The 26,369-nt window shown below is 40.0% G+C and overlaps 1 protein-coding gene across 4 annotated transcripts in view; it reads left to right on the top strand.

Annotated features, from left to right (window-relative positions):
• LOC132817445 (TRAF family member-associated NF-kappa-B activator-like) overlaps positions 1-26,369 on the top strand; it is a 94,913-nt gene that overhangs the window by 16,186 nt on the left and 52,358 nt on the right. For all 4 annotated transcript variants that reach the window (XM_060827890.1, XM_060827889.1, XM_060827888.1 and 1 more), the window contains 3 exons: positions 14,877-15,011; positions 20,881-20,965; positions 23,362-23,507. In XM_060827890.1, coding sequence (XP_060683873.1) covers positions 14,910-15,011; positions 20,881-20,965; positions 23,362-23,507 — 333 coding nt within the window. In that variant the 5' untranslated portion in view covers positions 14,877-14,909. The remainder of the gene's footprint in view (positions 1-14,876; positions 15,012-20,880; positions 20,966-23,361; positions 23,508-26,369) is intronic.

The raw sequence follows: 26,369 nt of genomic DNA, 5'->3' as shown, positions 1-26,369 counted from the left end.
AAACCAAAAAAAAGTGCATCATAAAGAAGCATAAAACTGTACCTCATGGCTCCACTGAAACAAAACAAGGTCAGCTTTAAATTAAATATAATAACCTTAATAAAACAGACCTTACTGAGAAGTAGCTAACTATAGAGGCATCACTTAAGCAAAATACACTGCATTTGGTGCATCATTTGAACAATGGCGAAATACATCCTTCTTCAACTGATTGCTGCAGAAATGCAGCTTTTATATCAATTGTTCTGCATTCCCAAGATTTGCTCATGAAGCCAAAATAAAGTTCAATTTTGTTGCCTTTGGTAATTCTACCCTTCCATCCTGGCCCCCAGTCTTTCTTCAAAATCTTATGATTCAAGCCTTGTTTTAGCAAGTGCCAATAGGAGACATTTTTTCCATGTGTATCCAGCTTTGTGATATGGCTGGTTGTCCCCTATATGGTACCTCTCCAGATTCAGTTCTTGCTTTTTTTTAAAAAAACTTATCTTCTAGTTTGTTCATTGCCACTAAGACTTCCTGATCACATGGCTTCTGCTCATGGTGGTATTACTGTTTTGTACTATATTTCTTGTCATTATCAAATTGTGCCCTCTACCTTGCCTTCTATCCATGTTTTAGCAATTGCTGTTTGACCTCCCCTTCCTAAGGCTTTCTTTTAATGGTTCATTACCTTTTTTTTTGGGAGTATGTTTTGCTCTCAGACCAAATGTTTGAACTTGTACTGCACTTCCTTGCCTTCCATCTTTTGGACTCCATGTTCCCAATCCATGGACATGAACCCCTGTCCCTCATCTGGTATGTCCATCAAGCATCGATATTTTCCAGTAACTTTCCCTGTCTGACTTTTGATAGTTACATTTATCCATTGACTAGCCCCTTCTGGTAAATATTAGACTTTGTCCTTGGGGACCAATGGCTTCAGTGACCATCTGAACTGATCTGTCCACCATCAGAAAAACTCTATTGTGGCAGTTTGATCCTCTTTTTGTTTTGTTCTATATCTTTTTAAACCAGTGCCACCACCTTGTTGAAAGCTTCTGCTAAGGCAGACTTTCTATAGGCCATAATGGTATTCTTTGATACTTCTAACAAATCTCACATTGATCTCATCTTTTGAGCTTATTATACTACCCATCCTTTACTAAAATTTTTGCCTTTTTATATGATTGATCAATAACTTGCCTCTATAATTTTTAACACAATTGACTTTTTAAAAATTTCTATCCCTGACGTCAAGAGCACTAGTTTATCATCCATTACAGGAGTCCAGAAATGTCCCAAATCTATAAATTACATATTTTCCATTCTCCAGCATTCTGTGCTAATGAAATGATTGATTCTGGCAGTTTTCCAAGACAAGACCACTCTTTTCAAAGATTTCGGTGTTATTCCAAAACCTGAAATGGATAGAACGCTCAAATTCCTTAACTTTTTCTGATCTTTAGTACATCGAATCTCAGTAGCATATTAGCTTGCTCTGTAGATGTGCATCCACTGCGTAATACTGTAACTGCACAATGGAAAGATACTGCCACCAATGCAGTTGCCATTGGGCTGAAGCTTCTGAAGACGAAAACAAATGCTCGCGCTCTCTGATCTGCATCTCCATCTTCCTCCTGAAGGACTGCTCATAGCATAATGGTACTTTGAATCATACTTGTAACATCAATTGACTACACACCAAGCATTTCTGCAGTTCATTATCTGATTGTAAATACCAAATTTTCTTTTTTTCTCAAAATTATGACCTGCACTTTTGCCCTCATTTTGAGATACAGTCCTAATTTTGTAATGCCACCTGCAACTACTACTGACAATGAGCAAAACTAGCGTCATTTACAAAATACCATGCAAGGACTGTGCCAAACAGGTAGAAAACTAGCCACCAAGCTACATGAACACCAACTCGCCACAAAATGACATGACCCTCTCTCACTAGTATCCTCCTCAACTGGGACAACACATCTATCCTCGGACAAGCCAAACAAAGGCACGCATGAGAATTCCTAGAAGCATGGCATTCCAACCAGAACTCTATCAACAAACACATCGACTTAGACCCCATCTACCACCCCCTGAGAAAAGGAACAGGAAGTGACTTCACCACAGGAAATGAGATCACCAACTCAAAGAAACCCAAACATATAAATAGCAGGAATTTTCAGCATTGCTTTGTCTGAGGCCCACCGAAGATGTTACTTAGTAAGGTAACGAAGCATCTGGAAATGAACCTTCCAGCGCAGTGAACAAACCTACATCCAAAACCTCAATCTGAGCTACAAATCTTTGCAAAACTTGCAACTACTACGTGGATGGTCTTCTCAATTTGTTACCATTTTGTCCTTCCTTTTTTGTCATACTACCAATTTCCTCCTTTGTATTATGAATGTTGCTGGAAAGGGATGCTTTCTGAGTAATATCTTCAGTGCTTCCAGCTTGTGTTGTCACAGTATATGTATATCTGCAAATTTAGCTCCTGTCTAATTGAAAGTCTGTCCATTATTAATACCTTAGCACAGTCCAATAACTTAAATGCCAACACAGATCAGGGAATTTCCAAATGAATTTTTTGAAGTCTTGCAATCTACTGATTACAATCACATATGTTTCCTTAATGTTAGTGTCAGTCTTTATAAATTTACCTGTAGTTAGGTAGCTTTCTGTCTTAGCAGATGAGTTAAGGTGGCCAGTGCCAGATTATCTTTCACAAGAAATAAGCCATGCTCCATATTAGGCATTGGCATTTTGGAGATCGCTGGTCACTTTCCTCTGGTTCTAAATCTTTTTTTTTTGGTCAGTACCTAATTTACATTCTAATAACAAATCACCAAGACTTCATTTAATTCTAGATGAGGGCTTTTATGTTTCTGGGAATGTCTCACTTTCCCTGTGAAATTGCGGTGTTACTGTCAGGTGACTTAAAGCTGATATATTTTTAGTTTCCTGCCCCAAGTTTCAGGCTAATCTTTAATTTACAAAAATTGACTTAGCTTTAACAGTTTTTCCCTAAAGCTGTGCAGATGCCTGAACACACGCACCAGCTGGTTTCAAAACAGTTCTCCCCTATTGTTAGAATACTGAATGGACTCCAAACCCTTTACATTCGCCTGTACCCGTGTTTTTGTTTTTGCTGCTCTTTACCTATTATTTACTTATCTATGTTACTTAACTCTGATCTGCCTGTATTGCTTGCAAGACGAAAGCTTTTTACTGTGCCTTGGTACATGTGACAATAAATTCAATTCAATAAAAATTACCAGGCTGTAACCACAATATGATGTCAGGTAATTTATCACTGGTGCAACCTTTCACTATTTTCAAACAAGCTGGTAAATTTTATTGGTAATGTTTTTCTATTTCGAATATCACCAATGGTGTACTCTATTTTCATCCGATGCAATATGGCTTTTAGCTTCTCATTTACAAAGACGAAAAAAGAAAATTTACAGCCCAGGAACAGGCTGTTCGGCCCTGCAAGCCTGAACCAATTCAAATGTACTGTTTAAACCTGTCGGTCAATTCCTAAGCATTTGTATCCCTGTGCTCCCCACCTACTCATTCATCTGTCCAGATCCATCTTAAATGAATCTACTTTGCCTGCCTCTACCACCTCTGCTGGCAACGTGTTCCAAACGCCCACAACCCTCTGTGTGAAGTACTTGCCGTGTGTATCCCCCTTAAACTTTCCACCTCTCACTTTGAAAGCATGACCTCTCGTTATTGAATCCTTCACCTTGGGGAAAAAGCTTGTCTCTATCCACCCTGTTTATAGCCTTCATGATTTTGTAAACCTCAATCAGGTCTCCCCTCAATCTCCTTTTTTCTCGTGAAAATAAACCTAATCTATTCAACCTCTCTTCATAGCTAGGACCTTCCATACCAGGCAACATCCTCGTAAACCTTCTCTGCACCCTTTCCAAAGCGTCCACATCCTTTTGGTAACGTGGTGACCAGAGTTGTACATGGTATTCTAAATGCAGCCGAACCAATGTCTTGTACAATTTTGTGCAGCAACCTTCAGGGTGCAATGGACCTGCACTCCCAGATCTCTCTGCCCATCAACTTTTCCCAAGGCTCTTCCATTCATTGTATAATTTGCTCCAGAATTAGTCTTGCCTAAATGCATCACCTCACATTTGTCTGGATTAAAAGCCATCTGCCACTTTTTCCATCCAACTCTCCAGTTAATCTATATTCTCCTGCATTCTCTGACAGTCCCTTATGTTTTCTGCTATTCCACCAATCTTTGTGTCATCTGCAAACTTGCTGATCATACCAACAGTGCCCTCTTCTAGATCATTTATGTATATTACAAGCAACAATGGCCCCAATACTGACCCCTGTGGAACACCACTGGTCACCTTTCTCCATTTTGAGAAACTCTCTTTAACTACTACTCTCTGTCTCCTGTTGCTCAACTAGCTCTTTATCCACCTAGCTAGAACACCCTGCACATGATGTGACTTCACTTTCTCCAGTAGTCTACAATGGGGAACCTTCTCAAATGCCTTACTAAAGTCCATGTATATGACATCAACAAGCTAATGAGATGTCTTGTTGAGAAACAAGTGCCAAGCACTCATTTAGTACTTTGCCTCCTTAATTTGTGCCATCCTGTCTCTGACTGCCTTTTTTATTTTTTTCCCAAAGTTTAAAAATGCTTATTTATGTTCTCTTAAGGTAGTCTCAGAGCATATTTTGCTTTCCCTTTTTTCCACCTTAGTGTCTTTCTCCAATCTATTCTGTGCGTGCACCCTTTATCATGATTGATTAAAATTTACATTTACGAAGTCATTTACTTTTTAAGTATTTTTTTCTTCTCAGGAACTCTAGATTGGGCTGGAGATTCAGGCTAGTATTTTCTGGTCAAGGTGATTACATTTGAGCTAGATAGTGCACTGCAGTAATCTAGCTGGTTCACAGATATTGTTTATACTCTGACATGCAGTTGTTGTTGTATTTCTGGGCATCCATTTATAGGAAGCAGGAGTTAGACTGTTTTCCACAAATGGTTGCTTTGCATTATGAAATGCAAAGAAATTTGAATCTGTTCACTCCCCTTACTAGTGAAGCTCTTGAAATTTTCTACTCCATCAATCAGCTGCTATGTAGTATCCCTCGAGCATTTTATTTTATCTTAGCAAGGCGTTTGATAAGGTTCCCCATGTAGGTGTATTCAGAAAGTAAGGAGGCATGGATACAGGGAAATTTGGCTGTCTGAGTACAAAATTGGCTGGCCCATAGAAAACAGAGGGTGGTAGTAAAAGGAAAGTATTCAGTCTGAACCCAGTGACCAGTGGTGTTCTGCAAGGATCTGTTCCGGGACCTCTGCACTTTGTGATTTTTTTTAAAAATAAATGACTTGGATGCGGAAGTGGAAGGGTTGGTTAGTAAGTTTGCCAATGAGACAAAGGTTGGTGGAATTGTGGATAGTGTGGAGGGCTGTTGTAGGTTGCAGTGGGACATTGACAGGATGCAGAGCTCGGCTGCAAAGTAGCAGATGGAGTTCAGCCTGGAAAAGTGTGAAGTGATTTATTTTGGAAGGTTGAATTTGAATGCAGATTACAAAGTTAAAGGCAAGATTCTTGGCAGTGGAGGGACAGAGGGATCTTGGCATCCATGTCCTTAGACCTCTCAAAGTTTCCACCCAAGTTGGTAGGATTGTTAAGGTGTCTGGTGTATTGGCTTTCACATCAGAGGTGACTTGATAGAGGTGAACAAAATGATGAGAGACTTTTTCCCAGGGCAGAAACGAGAGGTCATAATTTTAAGGTGATTGGAGGAAGGTTTAGGGGAGTTGTCAGAAGTAGGTACTTGAGACCGAGAGTCGTGTGTGCATGGAGACATTAGTGACATTAAAGTGACTCCTGGATAGGCACATGGATGGTAGTAAAATGAAGGGTATGTAGGTTAGTTTGATCTTCGAGTAGGAAAAAAAGGTTGGCATAACATTAAGGGGTCGAAGGGCCTGTACTGTACTATACTGTGCTGTACTGTCCTATGTCCTATGTTCATGTCCTAGTTCATAAAGGCACCATCATTATTAATATTGTCGTTTGTAAGATATATTTGGATGACGTTGTTATAGTGTAATTGCTGGAGCACCTGAAGAATCTGTGAAACTCATTGGTGCAGGGAGCAGGTTTCATTGTGAAACTTTGAAAAAGAAAATAGCATTCCTAAGAAATGTTCTTTCTTCACAAGGAAATATCCCAGGTATTGAATAATCAGCCGCCTAAGATAGTGTTGAATGTCGAATTGTTTCTTGGAATCAAGGCGTTATCTTAACAACTCAATTAATGGTTACCAGCATTTATGTTCAAAATAAACTTGGGCATGTTTTACAGTTAATTTAAAAAAAAACTTCTCCTTCTCATGGACTGCAATAGAAAAGAGGAACCCAAACATACACTGTCCCTAACCCTGCCCATTCCCTTGCAGATTCTCATTCAGTATTTGATTGCTGCTCACAATACTCAATTGGAACATTTTATATTTTGAATGTTGTAATGTGCTAAAATACGATCAGCAAAAGTATCCTTTTATTGATTGTTTACTAAACCATTTCCCATCAGTGACCCTGTGACCCAACCAAATAATCTTACTTCCTGTTACCATTTTACTGGCTCAGCATAACCTTATCCCTACTTAAAATGCCTCTATGTATTGCGAAAGCTTGGGAAAACAGTACAAGCAGGAGTCATTTTTCTATGAAAATGCACAGAATGTAATGTTTAACCTCCACCCTCACAGACCACTGCCCCAAGCATTCTCAGATGTAGCAGCAATTTGTGTCCTTCATTTAATCTAGTCTACTGTATTCCTGATTACCAATGGTTCTCTCTATTGATGAGATCACATACACATTAAGTAACTACTTTCCAGAACAAATTTGACTCTCCGCTTCTGGTGGCTTGTCCTTTTAAGTTTCCACCTTGCATGCATGCTGATGTCTTGACCATCAATAGGTTACTGCTCTGTTCCAGTTCAAAATTATCTTTAGGAACAGCACTTCATCTTTCAAATAGGCACTTCACAGTTTTCTAAAATCAATATTGAGTTCAACAATTTCAGATCATAATCTCTGTCCCATGATGATTCATTTTCTTTGCTTGTTTCATTCTTATTTGTGCTTTCAGGAACATTGTATTTAAGCTTTTTGTTTTTGTTTCTCTGTCCTTGCCTCTACACTATTTACTTTGTCACTTTTGTCTTGTTGTTCAGACTTTCCTGTCTTTCACTCTATCTTAGACTTTCTTTTGGTTCTTATAATATTAAGCATTTTTTGGTCATCTGGATGTGACACATGAGATGCTTGCATTCCATTTACTTGACGGTTTCTGGATTTACTTACAGCTAAACTAATGTATGTACAGTACAGAGTAATCTCCAGATAATGTCTGTGCATCTAGTGCTGCACTGCAGTGGGCCTGTGACAATATCTGGGTACTTAGCTTATTTGCAGGTTGATCTTTTTAAAGAGACTTTGTCCAGATAAGACTGCACAACATCCCCTTTTCTGCAAAGATAGCTCCTGTATGTTACAAGTAAAAGCATACAAACACTGGTAATGACAAAATTGGTTATACATGGATGGGTATTGTGAAATTTGCCCAGTCACAGAGTTATACAGCACAAAAATAGACCTTTCAGTCTGACTTGTCTACACCGACCAGTGTCCTAAACTGACCTCACCTCATTTGCCAGCATTTTGCCCACATCCCTATAAGCCCATCTTATTAATGTGCCCATTCAGTGAGTGATTTGATTTATTGTTGTCACATGTACTGAGATGCAGTGAAGGTATTTTACATGCTATACAGACAGATCATACCATACAAAGTGCATCAGAATACAGCTACAGAGAAGATGCAGAGAGAAAGATCAGAATTAACATTTGAGAGGTCTGTTCAAAAGTCTCATAATAGTGGGAAAGAAACTGAAGAAAATAGTGTTCTTGAAACTATTTGTACACGTATTCAAACTTTTATATCTTCTGCCTGATGGAAGAGGGTGGAAGACAGTATTACTGGGATGGGAGGGGTCTTTGGTAATGTTGGCTGTTTTCCCGAGACAGCAGGAATAATAGATGATGTTGGTGGATGGAAGATTGGTTGGTTTGTGTGATGGACTGAGCTATTTTCATGACTGTGTGTAGTTTCTTGTGGTCTTCAGAAGAGAAGTTCCCATATCATGCTGTGATGCATCCAAATAGATACACCATAGAAAGCATCCTATGAAAATTGTTAAGAGTTCTTGTGGACATACTGAATTTCCTTAGCCTACTGAGGAAGTAGAAATGTTGTTGTGCTTTCTTGACTATCACCGCTGTGAGTGGACCAGGACAGATTCTTGGTGGTCATCATTCTCAGGAACTTGACGCTTTCGACAATCTTCACCTCAGTACCATTTGAAGGCAGGGGCGAGCCCTCCACTCCATTTCCCGAAGTCAATGATCAGTTCCTTCGTTTTGATGAAGTTGATGGAGAAATTTGTTGTTTTCACACCATGCTGCTAAGCATGCAATCTATTTCCTGTATTCTGTCTTGTCATTGTTTGAGATCTGACCAATAATGGTGGTGTTGTCAGTAAACTTATAAACGGAGAGGGGAGGCTATGGTCCAGTGGTATTTTCAAAAATTTTAAAAATCTGGAATTAAGAGTCTAATATCAATTGTGAAAAAAACCCACTCCGCTCACCAGTGTCCAATAGGGAAGGAAACTGCTGTCCTTTGCTCGTCTGGCCCACATTTGGCTCCAGACCCACAGCAATGTGGTTGAATCTTAATTGCTTTCTGGACAAGTAGGGACGAGCAATGTATGCTGGCCATGCCAGTGAAGCCCTCATCCCATGACTGAATTTTTTTTTAAGACATGGAGTTGTGGTGGAATTTGGCCACACAGTTGTGAGTGTGGGAGACTGAGTGTGCAGCCTTGTGAGGTACCAGTCTTGAGGATTATGGAAGAGGCGGTGTTGTCACCTATTCTTACTGGTGATTGCAATCCACGGGTCAGGAAGTCATGTCTACGGAGGTCTAAGAATTCAATTATTTTGGTGGTTGAACAACTCCGCCAGATCTTGTTATGAAGTGTGGGTTTTGCCCTTGACACTCCTTAGTCTGCTGACATTGCACCAGTATGTTGATTGTTGTCTTGTGTTCCTTCAAACTGTTGTTGCTTGAGAGTGTTCTTTCCAAGTTCATTGCGCAATTGACATATTGTATACTTCATCTATCTGGCTTCTGTTCCTTCTTGGTTTGGATCTGCTAAGTGATGTAATTCATGAGACCTGGGGGTGTGACTCTGACCTTTAGCCCTACTTAAGGTAGATCCACCCTTGCATACAGGCCATGCAGTATCTTGCTCCCATGTTTGTCAAGAAATGCTCCCTGCATCTCTAAGAATTTGGATTAGTGGCTGGGTAATTAATTCTCACTTGCATTCTGAACATGATCTGTACTGTATATGGTAACTCCTTATCCAGTGGTGTAGCTCTGAAATATAAAATGCCATACAAATATCTTATTTCGATGTCTTGCAATTCCAGATGAATGACTTAATGGTTCTTTTTGGTAAGACCATTTGATCAGGGTAGTGTGGTAAGCAGTTTACCAAGTTCAAACTCCATTTTGTCTTGAATATCCCTGAAAGGTTAGCCCATAAACTCGAATCCATGATTAAAAATAGCCCTTAAGGGACACTGAACGGACTGAATATGACTCTTGGTGTGTCTGCCACAGGCCTACTTGAAATTTTTTGTTAACTAATTTGACAACTGGGAATTTTAGTGCTTTTAGTTCTAGGTCTTTAGATTTTCTGATTGAAACTGGTTGCATTTCTGCTCACCAAAATGCCATAAATTGATTTTTGAGCCCATCTTCCCTCTCAGTGCCAGTGCTTTTGGCTTGTAGATCAAGTGTTCAAGTTTGGCAACCTGCTCAATGCATCTGAGGTGACCATTTTTATACCCGGTCGATTGCAGATGTTAAAGTCATGTCCCTGTATTTTTAACAGAATTCATTGAATTCGTCACAGTGGTGATTCTTGGTCAGTGATTTGCAGCAAATAATTGAATTGTTTTTGATTCATTTCAACGGTGAAGTCATTATCTTTTTACTTTTCTGTATTTTTGATGTAGACTAAAATGGGAAAAGGCTAATTTTAAAACCCAAGGTTTCAAAAGTTGATTGGGGACAGATGTTTGCAGGTAACGAGACAGCTGAAAACTGGGAAGCCTTCAAAAATGAGGTAACGAGTCCAAAGATAGTGTATATTCCTGTTATGGTGAAACGCAAGACTGATAGGTATAGAGAATGCTGTATGACTAGAGGCATTTGAGGTTTTGGTTATGAAAAAGAAGGAAGCTTATGTCAGGTACAGACAGCAGAGATCATGTGAATCCCTAGAGGACTATCAAGGCAGTAGGCATATACTTAAGAGGGAAATGAGGAGGGCAAAAAGGACATGAGATAGCTTTGGCAAATAGAGTTAAGGAGGATCCAAAGGGGGGTTTTATAAATATGTTATGAACAAAAGGGTAACCAGAGAGAGAATAGGGCATTCTCAAAGATCAGCAAGGTAGCCTATATGTGGAACCACAGGAGATGGGATGAGATACTAAACATGCATTTTGCCTGAGTGTTTACTGTGGAGAAGGACATGGAAGTTAGAGAATGCAGGGAAATAGATGGTGACATCTTGAAAACTGTCCATATTACAGAGATGGTGGTGCTGGATGTCTTAAAATGCATAAAAGATGGATAAATCCCCAGGACCTGATCAGGTGTACCCTAGAACTCTGTGAAAAGCTAGGGATGTGGTTGCTAGGCTCCTTGCTGAGATATTTATATCATCGATAGTCACAGGTGAGGTGCTGGAAGACTGGAGGTTGGCTAATGTGGTGCCACTGTTTAAGAAGGGAATTATAGACCAATGAGCAAGTTGGAGATGGGCAAGTTTTTGGAGGGAATCCTGAGGGACAGCATGTACATGTATTTGGAAAGGCAAGGACTGATTAGGGATAGTCATTCAGTAAGGCATTCAAAAAAGTTTGTCATGGGAGACTGGTTAGCAAGGTTAGATCTCATGGAATACAGAGGAAACTAGCCATTTGGACCCAGAACTGGCTCAAAAGGTAGAATACAAAGGGTGGTAGTGGACGGTTGCTTTTCAGACTGGAGGCCTGTGACCATTGTTATATCACAAGGATTGCTGCTGGGTCCACTGCTGTTCATTTCGATAAATGATTTGGATGTGAACATAGGAAGTATGGTTCGTAAGTTTGCAGATGACACAAAAATTGGAGGTGTAGCAGACAGCAAAGAAGGTTACCTCAGCAATCAGATGGGCCAGCGGGCCGAGGAATGGCAGATGGAGTTTAATTTAGATAAGTGTGAGGTGTTGTATTTTGGGAAAGCAAATCTTAGCAGGACTTATGCACTTAATAGTAAGGTCCTGGGAAGTGTTGCTGAACAGAGATTTTGGAGTGCAGATTCATAGTTCCTTGAAAGTGGAGTTGTAGGTAGATAGGATAGTGAAGAAAGCATTTCATATGCTTTATTTTATTGGACAGAGCATTGAGTATAGGAGTTGGGATGATGAATTCCTGATGAAGGGCTCTGGCCCGAAACGTCGAATTTCCTGTTCCTTGGATGCTGCCTGACCTGCTGTGCTTTAACCAGCAACACATTTTCAGCTCTGATCTCCAGCATCTGCAGACCTCACTTTTTACTATAGGAGTTGGAAGGTAATGTTGCAGCTGTACAGGACATTGGTTGGGCCACTGTCAGAATATTGTGTGCAATTCTGGTCACCCTCCTATCGGAAGGATGTTTTGAAAGGATTCAGAAAAGCTTTACAAGGATATTGCCAGGATTGGAGGGTTTGAGCTAGAGGGAGAGGCTGAATCGGCTGGGGCTGTTTTCTCTGGAGTGTTGGAGGCTGAGGGGTGATCTTACAGAGGTTTATAAAATCATGAGTGGCATGGTAGGGTAAATAGACAAGGTCTTTTCCCTGGGGCGTGGGAGTCCAGAACTAGAGGGCATAGGTTTAGGGTGAGAGGGGAAAGATTTAAAAGGGACCCGAGGGGCAATTTTTTCACAAGAGGGTGGTGCATGTACGGAATGAGCTGCCAGAGGAAGTGGTAGTGGCTGGTTATAATTACAATATTTAAAAGACATCTGGATGGGTACATGAATAGGAAGGGCTTAGAGGGATAGGAGCCAAATGCTGGAAAATGGGATTAGATCAGCTTAGGATATCTGGTTGGCTTGGATGAGTTGGACCGAAGAGTCTGTTTTTGTGCTGTACATCTCTATGACTGTGACTCTGTGGAAGGGATTGTTGCACTTGGTTTGTTCAGCCAGTGTAAGAAGCTTGTGCACATTTGCTGGCATGAAATATGGCCAGCAATAAGTTGTTTAGCTGCTCAAGTTGTGACCAGTTGTGGACAAGAAAGACCACTTTCCTTCTGACAATGATATGGTCGGCTCCTGAGTAGTTGCCTAGCTTGTGAGTGTGAATGCTATTGCCAAGAGCCTTCAGACGTTTGGAAGGTGAGGTGAGCCTTTTTTTTTTGTGCAGTGGGAAACTCCTGAAGTCCAAAAAAGCTCCCAGTATGTTCTCCACCAGTAGCTGTAAGCTGTTGCTTTTAGCAAAAACGTCAGTGGCTTTCTACTTTGTGAACTAGCTGCTCAGTACCTCCTTTTGAGGAAATGAAAAGAATCAGGAGGACAGCAAGCACTGACAAGCAAAAGGATCATCTCCACAAACCATGTCGATTGAGGCCATTGAATTACTTTCCCAGTTCTTTCCCCCTTGGCTCATATCGACAATTTTATTTTGTCTGTCTGCTTAATGGGAGTTTTATTAGTGTTGGAGTTTACTAGTAGAGTTGTATGTAAACAATTGATCATTGTTTACCTGTTGCAAGAACAATTTTTAACTGACTCTCGAGATCCATGTATACACATCTGTCTATCTGCTTGGATCTCGAATAGACCCAGAGTGCCTGAGGTGCGCTGCACTCCAAGTTTGAGAATGTCTGTCTGTCTGTCTTGGTTTGGTAGACATAGAGTCATAGCATCATAGAATTGTACAGCATTGAAAGAGACCTTTCAGTCCAACTCATCCATGCCCAATCAGATATCCTAAATTAATCTAATCCCACTTTACCAGCATTTGGCCCATATTCTTGTAAACCCTTCCCATTCATTTACCCATCCAGAAGCCTTTTAATTGTTGTAATTGTATCAACCTCTGCGACTTCCTCTGGCAGCTTATTCCATACATACACCATGAAAATGTTGCCCTTGGGTCCTTTGAAATCTTTCTATCTCACCCTAAACCTATGCCATCTAGTTCTGGACTCTCCCAACCCAGGGGAAAAACCTTGCCTATTTACCCTATCCATGCCCCTCATGATTATATAAACCTCTATATGGTCACCCCTCCGCCTCTGATGCGCTGGAGAAAATGTCCCCAGCCGATTCAGCCTGTCTCTGTAGTTCAAACCTTCCAATTCTGGCAACATCCTTGTAAATCTTTTCTGAACCCTTTCAAGTTACACGATATCCTTCCTATAGCAGGGAGACCATATTGAACACAGAATCCCAAAAGTGTCATTTGCATAGACTCGTCTCGATGTTGGTGCAGGCTAGCCCCAAGCAAAGCTTAGCCCTTGAAGATACCAGGAGCAGAGGTATAATTGCAAACCTAAAATTCCTCCCAACTATTGGACTAAAAGACTTAAAGGACTAATGATTTCTGCAATGGCTGATCAAATGAGTTTATTCTCTTAGGTTTTCTTTGGAGTTGCCTCATTTTTAATTGAAGTATTTAGATTATGATGCCTAGTGATTAAACTGGCTATTAAAATGGCATTTCCTGTGAATTATGAGTAAATGAGCAACAGGTGAGGAGCAGATGCCAGATTTAATGCCAGTGTCCATACATTGGTGTCCATTGTGAAGGATTAATGTTCAACATGGAATTGGATAGTCTACATCATCAGTGAAAGACCATAACAAAATCTACCGAGAAATGCTTCAGTGTGAAACCTCTTGGTTAACATTATCCTGTAAGTTTTTAGAAAACTATGTTTAATAAAAGATGAGGTTCACAACAGACTAGTTTTCCCCTGATTTCTATTGGCTGTAACCAAGAATACAAATTGTTACGACACCGAGATAGACAATCGAATCATGTTAGCTTTTCTATCTCTGTATTCCGTAAAATTAAATCATTACAAAACTCCAATAGTCACTTTATTGGTTTATAATCAGACAGACAAATGAACACAGGTAAGGGATAAATAAAGGAAAATAATAAAATTGGCAAGATTAGTTATGTGGCTTTCATGACATGTTGTATCACAGGCATACAAATGGATTTGGTTATTCTTCTGAATCTACCAATGAGGATCACCTACTCTGTTCAATGCTTCTAACTCCGTTTTCTACTTTTTGGGCTTCCAGAAGGTGGTGTAGCGTCTAAGACTGGGAGCTTTCAAATTTTCATGCTGTCTCATCGCTGCCAAACCCGTCTCCCCAAAAAACCAATTTTTTTTTTGTGTTCACCGCTCCAAATCCAAAATCGATAAACAAATAGAACTAAAAATAGCAAAAAACCAGCGAGTGTTTAACACCACCTCCTTTTTAAGACCCACAATGTGCCAAATCCATGTTTAATATGCTTTTGTTGACCTGGCAAAAGTGGCATTTTGCTTTCCCCACATGATTAAATCATGATTTTGCTGTCCTTGAACAGTAGATGTAAAATAAACATTTTATAGATACTTGAGGCTAGTAATAGCTTTAAAACGTTCTGTTGAAACTGCATATGCAAATGCTAATAGACAGCATGTTTTTATATTGCAGATATTTTGTGTTCGTAATATTGATTTAGTAAATATGGATAAAAATAATCTCGGAGAGCAGCTCAACAGAGCATTTGAAGCTTATCGTCAGGCATGCATGGAGAGAGACAACATCAAAAAAGTATCAGAACAAAAGGTACGTTGTCTGACAAATTATGCTCAATCTTAAAAATTAATTCATGAGACGAGGGTGTCACTGGCTCGGCCAGCATTTATTGCCTATCCCTAATTGTCCTTAAGGGCAGAATCAAGCACATTGTTGTGGGTTTGGAATCACATATAGGCCAGACCAGATAAGATTGGCAGTTTTCTTTCTTAAAGGACATGAGTGAATCAGATGGATTTTTCCTGACAAATGGTAATGGATTATTGGTCATCATTAAACCCTTAAATCCAGATATCTATTGAATTCAAATTCCACTTTCTGCCATGGTGAAATTTGAACCAGGTTGCCAGAATATTACTGGGTCTCTAGATTAATAGTCTACCAACAATACCACTCTGCCATTGCCTTCCCTTGAGAAATACATTTAGGTACAAAGAATGTGCATTTCACTGCAAACTGAGGTACCTGCGTCTAGAATCAGTATTGTACAGTACAGAAAAGGCCCACCAGGTCTGTACCGCCAAAACTAAACTACTGCTTATACTAGGCCCAGTCAGTGCATTTCAAACCCCCACCACCCTCTGGGTGAAAATCTATTTCCTTTAAAACATCTCCAGGTCTCTGGCTTTTAGTTCAAAATTATGTTATGTTTTTCTTGAGCCTTTGGTTAAGGGGAACATGCCTTCTATTCATCATCTTGTTTCTGACCCTCATGCACCTGTATCAAGTTTCTCCTCCTCCATTACCCTCTTCCCCTCCCCACCTATCTCCCCCATATCGCCCCCCCATCCGCACATCTCTATTTCCCCCCCCATCCCCACATCTCTATCCCCCCCCCACATCTCTATCCCCCCCCCACATCTCTATCCCCCCCCCACATCTCTATCCCCCCCCCACATCTCTATCCCCCCCCCACATCTCTATCCCCCCCACATCTCTTCTTCCCCCCCATCACCTCCTCTCGCCCCCTCCATCTCTTCCTTTCCCGCCCCCTCCATCTCTTCCTTTCCCGCCCCTCCATCTCCTCCTTCCCCCCCCTCCATCTCCTCCTCGCCCCCTCCATCTCCTCCTCCGCCCCCCCCCCCCATCTCTACTCCAAAGAAAACAGCTTGAGCTTACCATCTCTTTTCATAGCTAAGTTGCTACATCCTACGCATCATCGTGGGGAATCTCCTTTGCACCCCCTCCATTGCAATTTCCCACTTTCTCCCGTGTGGTGACCAGACTGCTCACATTACTCCAGCTGTGGCCTGCTCCAGCTCCGATATAACCTCCCTACTTTTGTAATCTGTGCCTCAACTGATCAAGGCAAGTGTCCCATTCGTTTTCTTAACTACCTTGTTAACTTGTTCTGCCACATTCACAAATCTGTGGACAAGCACCACAAGATCCTTTTCTGCTCCTCTGAGCTTCCTGGTGTCTTGCCATTCACTGAGTACTCCCTTAGCTTGTTCCTTCTTCCATAATGTATCATCTTATGTTTACCAGGGCTATTTTCTATCTGCAATTGATCTGCCTATCTGACCAATCTGTCTATATTCTTCTATATCCTAACACCGTCCTCACTGTCAACCATCCAGATAATCTTTGTCATCTAAAAATATGCGTATCATCCCTCCCACATTCTTATCTACACTATTTATAAATATCTCTAATAATAAGGGACCCAGCACTGCGCCGTGTAGTACACTACTGCACATTGAGCTCCAGCCACACAAACAGCCTTCTGCCAGCACTCTGGCTTATTGACAGAAGACAATCCTGGATCCATCTCACCAAGTTATCCTGGAGCCCATGCGCATTTCCCTTTTTATCACATTTCCATGTGGAACCTTGTCAAAGCCTTGATGAAACCCATATAAACTTAATTATTTGCCTACCTTCATCCAAACACTTGGTTGCCACCTCTCAAAGTTCCAGCAGATTTGTTGGGCATGACCTCTCTCAAACAAAACCATGTTGACTATCCCTGATCAAGCCTTGTCTTTCTAAAGGGAAATTAATTTTCTTCACAATTTTTTTCCTATGGTTTCCTAACCGCTGTTAGATTCATTGGTCAATGGTTGCCTGGTCTATCTCTACCACCCTTCTTGTAAAGTGGAACCATATTATTTGACTGGTACCCCTGCAGCCAGACATGATTTTAAAAATTTGGGTCAGGACCCCAGTAATTTCCTCACTCATATCCTGTAACAGCTGAGGATGCAACACATCTGGACGTGGGGATTCATCCACTTTTAAATCCGCCGAAACCTCTAATCCCTCCTCACTGCGTATAACAGTCTGTGCAAGAACTTCATGGTCTACCTTCTTGAATTCTGTACTTGCATCCTTCTGAGTAAAGACAAATGTGCAGTGCTTATTGAACACTCTACTGTTGCCCTTCAGCTTCACACACAGATTGCCCCTTGGTCAGTAAAAGCTAAACTCTTTAAAATAAACCAAAGAACTGCAAATATTGGAAATGATAAACAAAACAGAAATTGATGGGAAATCTCAGCAGGTCTGGCAGTATCTGTGGAGACAGTGCAGATTTAAAGTTTTTGGTCCAGTGACCCTTCCTTCTTCTACCTTACTTTTTCCCCAGTTATTCTCTTTCTCCTTCTATATTTGTAGAATATTTTGAGACTCTTTCTAATCTTGCCCTCCAGTGTTTCCTCAGGCCCCCTTTTTGCTCTCCTAGTTACTTTCTTGAATTTCCCCTTGCACTTTCTATACTCCACTAGAGCCTCTGTTGTTTTCTTCTTTGTGTACATGTTGTACGCCCCTCTTTTTCCTTTTTATCCAGTCCTGAATATTCTTAGACATCCATGGTTCTCTGGGCTTGATGTTCGTGTATGTTGGGCATATTCTTCACACCCATCACCCTTCACCTGCAGCACCCATGACCTTTTGTGAACACTTCCCTCTTTCTGTTGTAGCTGTTGCTAGTCTAATTTGGCAAGATTCTGCCTCACTTTAATAAAAACTTCCTTACCTCAATCCAAAACCCTTTTGTGCAGACCATCTTTCTCCTTTCTCCATAACAAATTTAAAACATTTGGTGTTCGTGGAACCATAGAATCCCAACAGAGCAGAATGCGCCCATTCAGCCCATCAAGTCTGTACCAACTCTCCAAAGAGTAAATCATCCAGACCCACCTCATCCCTGTAACCTCACATGAGGTTTTTACCATGGGTTGGTCCCACTAACCTTCCACGTGCCTGGATGTTACGGGACAATTTTTAGCATGGCCAATCCACCCAACCTACACATCTTTGGACTGAGGGGAAACCAGAGGAAACCTATGCAAACATACAAACTCCACATACATTCACCAAGGCCGGCATTGAACCTGGATTGATGGTGCTGTGAGGCAGCACTGCTAACCACTGTGCCATGCCTCTAAGTCCTTTATGCTATAGTTATCTTAATCAATATTAAGATAACCATAATACTAAGAGTTATCGTAATCGCCTAATATGATTCCTCATTTGTTATTTGTATCCTTCTGTTATGATGTTTTTCACATCTGCCATTTTCTCAACACCATGAAATGCTTAATGCTGTGATAAGAGGTTAAAATTAAAAACTTAAAATTGTGTAGTTTAGATCATTGGAAAATGTTTATAATTGTTTCGTTTGAAGGCATGGGTATATTTAAGAAAAAAATCTGATTCCACAACTGGTAATGTAGCTTTTGTTTTGTGTTCTTTTGAGCTTCAGAAAGTTTGTCTTCAATAGATGAAAAGTGATAGACATAGACTAGCAAGAATCAGAGAAAAAGTGAGTCGAGAATACCTTCAAGTTATTGTTAGTTGGTCTACCAAAAAGCTTAAGGTTGAATTAATCATTTCCCTTGTGTTTTCAACAGAAACGTTAATTAGTGATCATTGCTCACACTAGTGTGGATGGGGTTGTGATGGATGGGGGTAAACAGAGAAAGAGGCTCGCAACTAATATTTGCTTGACTTATAATTGAAACTTCTCTTAAAGAACTGGAGTGTAAACAAATCTGTGATGAATTGAAATAGATTGGAGGAAAGCAGTAGAATCAGGAAGAGATCTGACCTCTCTCCATCCTTCTTTTGAAGTGGTTAGTCTAAGTTGAGGAGATGAATAAAAAGCTCAGGATGAGGAGAGAGCCAGAAAAGTGAAGGGAGACATGCAAGTCTTCAAATGGTAGTTCAGTGAGCAAAGCGCAAGTGCCAGTGTTAGGCAAGATATGTCAGTGGCAGATGATGAGGAGCTGCATGTGAAAGGTTTGAGAGAATTAACTGATGGGAAAGATGATGCAATGTCCAATATTTGTTTGGAGTCTAGTTTAGTGCAGGTGAATAGTCTGTCTCACCAGACTCAAGAATCACTATAGAGTATCCCAATGCTTCTGTTTCAGACACTTATCTTTGTTTCTTAACAATTTTCTTCAAATAAAAATTGGGAAAAAATGTGCATTTTAAAGCTTTAACTGTAGCACCAAAAGGCAAGTTTGTGGAAATTGATTGATTCAAGCAAAAATGAATAAAACTGATGGCAAAATCAAATCTTATAGAATCCCCATACTGTAGGGATTCTAATTCTAATTACAATAGGGAAATGAAGGGCTTCAGAAATACTTTATATCAAGTTTTAAAAAAGGGTGGCTTGGTGGCTCAAGTGGTTAGCATTGCTGCTGCACTGCACCAGTGCCCCGGGTTTGATCCCAGCCTTGGGCAACTGTCTGTGTGGAGTTTGCACAGGCTCCCCGTGCCTGCGTGGGTTTCCTTTGGGTGCTCCAGTTTTCTCCCACAATCCAAAGGCATTCAGATTAGGTAAATTGGCTGTGCTAAATTGACCATAGTGTTCAGGAATGTCTAGGTTTTTGCATTAGTCAGGGGTAAATATAGGATAGGTGAATGGGTCTGGGTGGGTTACACTTCAGAGGGTCAGCATGGACTTGTTGGGCTGAAGAGCCTGTTTCTCTACTATAGGGATTCTAATTCTATAGAAAAATATGAAGGGAATTAGTATTAAACACAATTGTGATACAAACATCACTCAAACCTTTCCTATGTGCAAAAGTTTTAACAGTTTCATTAATTATTGCTAGAAATGTTCAAATCAGAAGTTGTGCTGTTTTCCTGAGGATCAAATAAGTGATATAAAATATAATACATAACCATTCTTTAATGTGTAGCTTAAACTCCTTTTAACGTTTTTTTTTTAAAAAACAATCTTTATCGGGATCTGGATACTGTTGGTAAGGCTGGTAGTAATTATCCATCATTAATTGTCTTGAAAATGAATTGATACAAATGACTAACCAAAACAGAAATTTCTGGGGAAACTCAAGTCTGGAGGCATCTGTGGACAGAAAGCAGAATTAACATTTTGGGTCCAGTGACCCTCCTTCAGAACTAAACCGGCCCTTAAGATTTCTAGTATCCCCAGCAGCAATTGTATTAAGGCCAGCTCTTTATTCCAGAGATTTTTATTTGAAACTGAATTCACATTGTTAAATTGCTAGTTGTGGTTTCGTCTCATTCTCTGGGTTGTCGGCTTAGACTTCTTTATGAGTAATCAAGTAAAATAACCACTGTTCATCTAAACCCATCATAAAATCTAATTGAGAAGCAATCTTTGAATGAGATTATTCAAAAGTTTTTAATTTTGCTCAAGTTGAAGTATCGTCTAAGTTTTTAATAAATTAGTTAATAACGTGCAGATATTGTAGTTCTGGTAACTTCTGTTTTCAAACACTTTTTCCCATATGTTGTAAATAACTTTATTTATTTTTACTTTGTGTGTGAACTTTGCATTCTGTATTGTACAGCATTTGAAATATGATCAACATAACTCAGTCTTTCAATATATAGAACATTAATATTTGCAAAAAGTATAGTTAACAATTGCATGGATTTTGTTTTTGCTCAAATACAGATTTACGAGTTAGAGCAAGAACTGGCAATAAAAGATCAAACCATTACAAAATTACAATTGCAGTCTGCTTCTGCCACCCCCAGAGGTAAGCCATGACTACTCAATATTTATTCTTTCTTGCCCTCTTCATTGCTTAGACAATTCATGAGATATGTTCAATGGTGCATTTGTCTTTGTGACCAATCACCTCATTTAATTATTCCCCTTCTATTGCAACTTCAGATAATGAAGTTTTTAAATATTGGTCTTGTACTTAGCCTTGCTTTATCATTGTTTCTCCAATGCATTTCTTCTACTATTCTTTTTATTCAATCTGTGTTTTCTTCTTCTTTGTTTAGCCAAAAATAAAACTGTTTTTGTTTGATGTTACTAACTGTATCAGGTCTTGTTAAAGTTCCTTTCTTGGCTTTTGACACGATTTATAGTTTAACTTTTGCTTCCACATTACTTCTGTTTCCAGTTTTGAAGAGAACAAATATTGCTGTCCCTGAGATGCTATCTGCCAGTTTTATGAAATCTTGGAAGAATTGCCTTCAACTTCTGTACTGTATTTTGATCCAGTTCCTTCTATCGGTTTGAATAAATTGATCTTATTTTTGTGCCCTTAATTTTATTCTATGATCAAAATGTTTCACTTTTCACTTTATTTGCTAATTACTGTTTAATTACGGTATGGTGAAGTTGTAACCTCTGGGATGTGAATGGGTTTGGTTAAAATTTTCCAGACCAGAAAGCCACCTTCAACACAACTACAAGCAGCTCTAGCTGAGGCAGGTTTCAACTGTGGTGGTATGAACAACAAATCTGTTCTGCAGAGACATGTCTACTATTTAAGCATTTCAATAAAACCATAAGTTCAAATTTAAGCCGGATTTAAGATTTAATGCTGCTGTGAAACTGAATGCAGAAGGAGATGAGAAAGTCCAAGTCCAAGAGATTATTGCTTGTCCGGTACTGCATCTTGGCAAGGAAGAGTAGGAGAGATCCTGTTCCATCAAACAAACTTGCCAAGCTCTCTGTGATTGGTTGTCTCCACCCTTGCTTTACACTATCAATTGGCCCACTTCCATGATCTTCCATGATCTGTTATCTTTTTGTCAGAACCTTCAGTCATCTTAATGCTGGAGTTTTCTAGCCACTGTTACTTTTCCCTTTCCAGAGAGCAGTGTCTTGTTGCACGGAATCTGCTGTACTGCTACTCTAATCTTTCACCTAGTTTACTGGATTGGCGACATTGTGATAAAATTGAATGTTTGGTCAAGTGGGTGACAAACTGGAGGAAGACTAACATATATTTATCTACTTATTTTACACTGTAACTGTTTATTTATATACCATTGAAGTTCCAAACATAAAATGATTATAACTCAGGAGGCCATTATGGGCCATCATGTCTCTGCTGGTTGTCTTCAGGAGTAATGTGGCTAGTGCTATTCTGTCACTTGTCCCCGTAGCTCTTCCTTTTGCCTGTTTTGGTTAATTATCCAACATTCTTTTGAAAGCATGGTTTACCAGATTCAGATAACAATGTTCCAGGTTGTAACCACTCATTACATTTGAAAAGTTCTTTGTGAACTCTCTTTAATTATTTTGCCATTCACCTTAAATTGGTGTCCTCAAGTTTTTGGAGTTCTGCTAATGACAACAGTATTTTCCCTATATACTCTGTTCAGAGCTCTTAGGATTTTGATTGCCTCCATCAAATCTTTTCACTTTTCTCTCAGAAGAGCCTCAGTTTCTCTAATCTGTTTTCATAGCTGATGTTCCTTATCATGGAACCATATGATATAATGATTTATTAAGTATTTAAAACAAATTCTGGTTAGCTGTCCATCTTGTCACAATGGATATTGAACCAAATGTTAGTTTGTGCGTAGTAACTATTAATTCAAACTCAACATTGTTAAGTTAACAATGTCTGCTGGCTTGTTTAATTTCACTCAATGGATAATAGCTGTGTACTTAAGTGTTCTGTACAGTGATTTAGCCACTGGATCACAATATTCTTGGCACCCATACCTCTGCAACATTGACATCTGCGAGCCAGTTATGAAATGCTGAAGACTGACTATTTGAAAAGTAAAGCTCCCAGCTGCTCGAAAAGAGGGCTCAAGAAAAGCAAATAGTACACCATTTCAGATGAGTGTCTTTCTCTGCAGTGAAAGCAGCAAAGATTGCCAATCAGAATAGGCTATGCTCAGTGCAGAGTTGACAATCATGGAATAAGCCATCATCTGATGAGATGTAATGGTGCCACGAATCTTTGCAGAGGATCAGACTACATTTGGGACAAGATGTTTTGCAAACCCAGTGCTGTTCCAGAGAGGGTGAAATATTGTAAATGGAGGGAGAATTGGATTCCTGAGTTAGAAATAAGTAAGTTGTTCATTGGAGCAGATAGAAAACTGGTGCTTCAGTGTCAGACAACTGATTGATTATTACCTTTTGAATTAAACATTTTATGTACTGGATTATTTGCAGGCAACATTCCTGGACAAGCTCAGTGTCTGAACCCTTGGCCACAGAGTGACTTGCTGACAGTGAGAAGAAATGAGGCACAACACCTAGTAACATGTGATTCACCAAATGAATTGCTAGTAGCATTAGAAAGGGAAAGACACTGCAAGGTAAAAATACATTAATCTGTATTTACAAATTACTTTAAGAATACCATCATCTTTACATTACAGTGTAGTTCCTCTTCTGTGTCTCTCTCCTTTCTCATTTGTGTTTTCTCTCACTGACTCCTCAAGCATGGGAGATTATAGCCAGCTCAAATCTGTTCTTGGCCCAAGATGACAAGCACGTACCTCCAACTGAACTAAGTAGCAACCTCATACTGGTGCCAATTCAATTGCAAACCTTAGTTCTCCATTAATGTCTCAGCTGAGATGAGCTAACACCAGACAGACCAGGGTTCAACAAGACCCCCTTCCTTCTATTCACTTGAGCCAATGGATGTTATCTACTTGGACTTGAAGAACACCTTTGACAAGGTGCTGCCTAGGAGGCTGCTGAATTAGATAATGGTCAATGGTGTTAGAGGGAAGGTGCTAGCATGGCTAGAAGATTGGTTATCTGGCAGAAAGCAGAGGTAAAAGGGATAAAAGGGTCTTTCTCAGGATGGCAGCCAGTGACAAGTGGTGTTCTGCAAGGGTCAGTGTTAGAACTACAACTTTTCACTTTTATTACATTATACATTAATGATCGAGATGAAGGAAGTGAGGGCATTCTGTCTAAGTTTGCAGACAATACAAAGTTAGGTAGTATTGAGGAGGTGGGGAAACTGCAGATTGATAAATTCTTGATGTCACAAGGAATTAAGGGCTACGGGGAGAATGCGGATAAGTGGAGGTGGAATATCCATCAGCCATGATTAAATTGCAGAGTGGACTCGATGGGCCGAATGGCCTTACTTCCACTTCTATGTCTTGTGGTTTTAAGGATTTGGACATGTTAGGACAGTGAGCGAGGAAGTGGCAGATGGAGAATAATGTGGGAAAGTGTGAGGTCATGTATTTGATAAGAAGAATAGAGCGATAGTCTATTTTCTGAATGGGGAGAAAATTCAGAAGTTTGAAGTGCAAAAAAGACTTGGGAGTTCTAGTCAAGAATTCTGTCAAGGTAACTTTGCAGGTGAATTAGTAGTTAGATAGGGAAATCCAGTGTTGGCATTTATTTTGAGAGGACCTGAATATAAAAGCAGGGATGTACTTCCCAGGCTCTAGAAAGCTGTGGTCAGACCATATTTGGAGTATTGTGTGCATTTTTGGGCCCCATATCTCAGGAAGGATGAATTGGCCCTGAACCAGGTTCAGAGGAGGTTTACAAGAATAGTCCCAGCAGTGAAAAGCTTAACATGTGAGGAACATTTGAGGACTCTCCGTCTATACTGGATGGAGTTGAGAAGGATGAAGGGGGGATTCTACTCGAAACATAATACTGAATAGCTGGGACAGAATGGACATTGGGAAGATGTTTCCATTGGTAGGAGAGACTAGAACAAGAGGGCACAGCCTTAGAGCAAAGGGAAGATCTTTTAGAGTGGAGATAAGGAGAAACTTTTTAGCAGTGAGTGGTGAATTTATGGAATTCACTGCCACAGAAAACTGTGGAGGCCAAGTCATTAAGTATATTTAAAACTGAGATAGATAGATTCTTGATTGTCAAGGGATCAAGGGTTACGTGGAGAAGGTGTGAAAATGGGGTTGAGAAACTTATCAGCCATGATTGAGTCTGCTCTGCCAGTCAATGGGCTGATTGGCCTAATTTCTGCTCCTCTATGTTATGGTCTAAGATGAATTTGTTCAATCAGCATAGTTTGTTGACCACACTCTCTTTATTTATTGCCTATGCTCTCAATCTTTTCTACATGCATTCTCATTTGTTTACCCCTTTTCATGTGCTCATGTATCTCCACGTATGCTGTCTCCAATCTCTCTTTCTTTCTTTCTTTCTTTCTTTCTCTCTCTCTCTCTCTCTCTCTCTCTCTCTCTCTCTCTCTCTCTCTCTCTCTCTCTCTCTCTCTCTCTCTCTCTCTCTCTCTCCCCCCCCCCCAACCCTTTAAATTTTTTATCCCCTTTGCATTTGCCCCTTTTTCACTGCTGCCCATTCTCCATTTGTATGTGTATGCACATTTTTTTTTCCTTTGTTCAGGTTTTACACTGGACATTCGCATAATTTTTCATTTTTTTTAGATTGCAGAATCACAGCCCTTCTGCATTGTATCATGCCCATCGTGTTGTACCAAATTTTCATTTGAGCAATTCATTTTTGTGCCATTTTCCTTCCTACCTTACCACAAGCTTGTACATTTGTCATTTTTGAAAAAAAGACTGATTTCCTTTTTGAATGAGTCAATTGAATCTGCATCCACCACACATTCAGGCAAAGCATTGTAGACCTTAACCATTTTGCGTGAAAGATTTTCCTCAACTTGCGTTTAGGTTTTTTTAATGAGTTACATTAAATCTAATCTATCCCAACGTCTGATGACTTTGAATCAGCAACCAGATCTCCTTTTGGCCTCCCTTCCTGTAAGGCAACAGTCCAAACTCCTCCAGTCTATGTATTTGAGATTTTTTGAGGAACAATGCTCATAATCTGTCTACATTCTCTCCAAGGTCTTTTGATTCTAGTGAAGTATGGTTCCCAAAGCTGGATGCAGTACTCCAGCAAGAGGCTAACCTGGTGTCCTATACAAATTCAGCACAGCATTTTCCCTCTGGTACTCTGTCCCTGTCAAGAAAGCATCCCAGGCTTTATCAGCTGGCCATTCAATGTGTCCTGCTACCTTCAAAGACTCACGCAGATATGTGTACAAGTACCTCTGCTCCTGCAGCTGTCTTCAGAATTGCAACCTTTATTTTCGATTTTTTGGATATTTTATATATAACACTAGCAACGAACTGACAATGAAGCAATATATAAATAGGACAAGTAGGAAAGGGACCAACTAGACTTGGGAGTGAGGAATGAGCCTGGTCAGG

The sequence above is a fragment of the Hemiscyllium ocellatum genome, chromosome 7, assembly GCF_020745735.1.
Source record: "Hemiscyllium ocellatum isolate sHemOce1 chromosome 7, sHemOce1.pat.X.cur, whole genome shotgun sequence".
In the NCBI taxonomy this organism is placed as follows: Eukaryota; Metazoa; Chordata; class Chondrichthyes; order Orectolobiformes; family Hemiscylliidae; genus Hemiscyllium; species Hemiscyllium ocellatum.
This window is presented reverse-complemented; position numbering and strand designations above follow the sequence as displayed.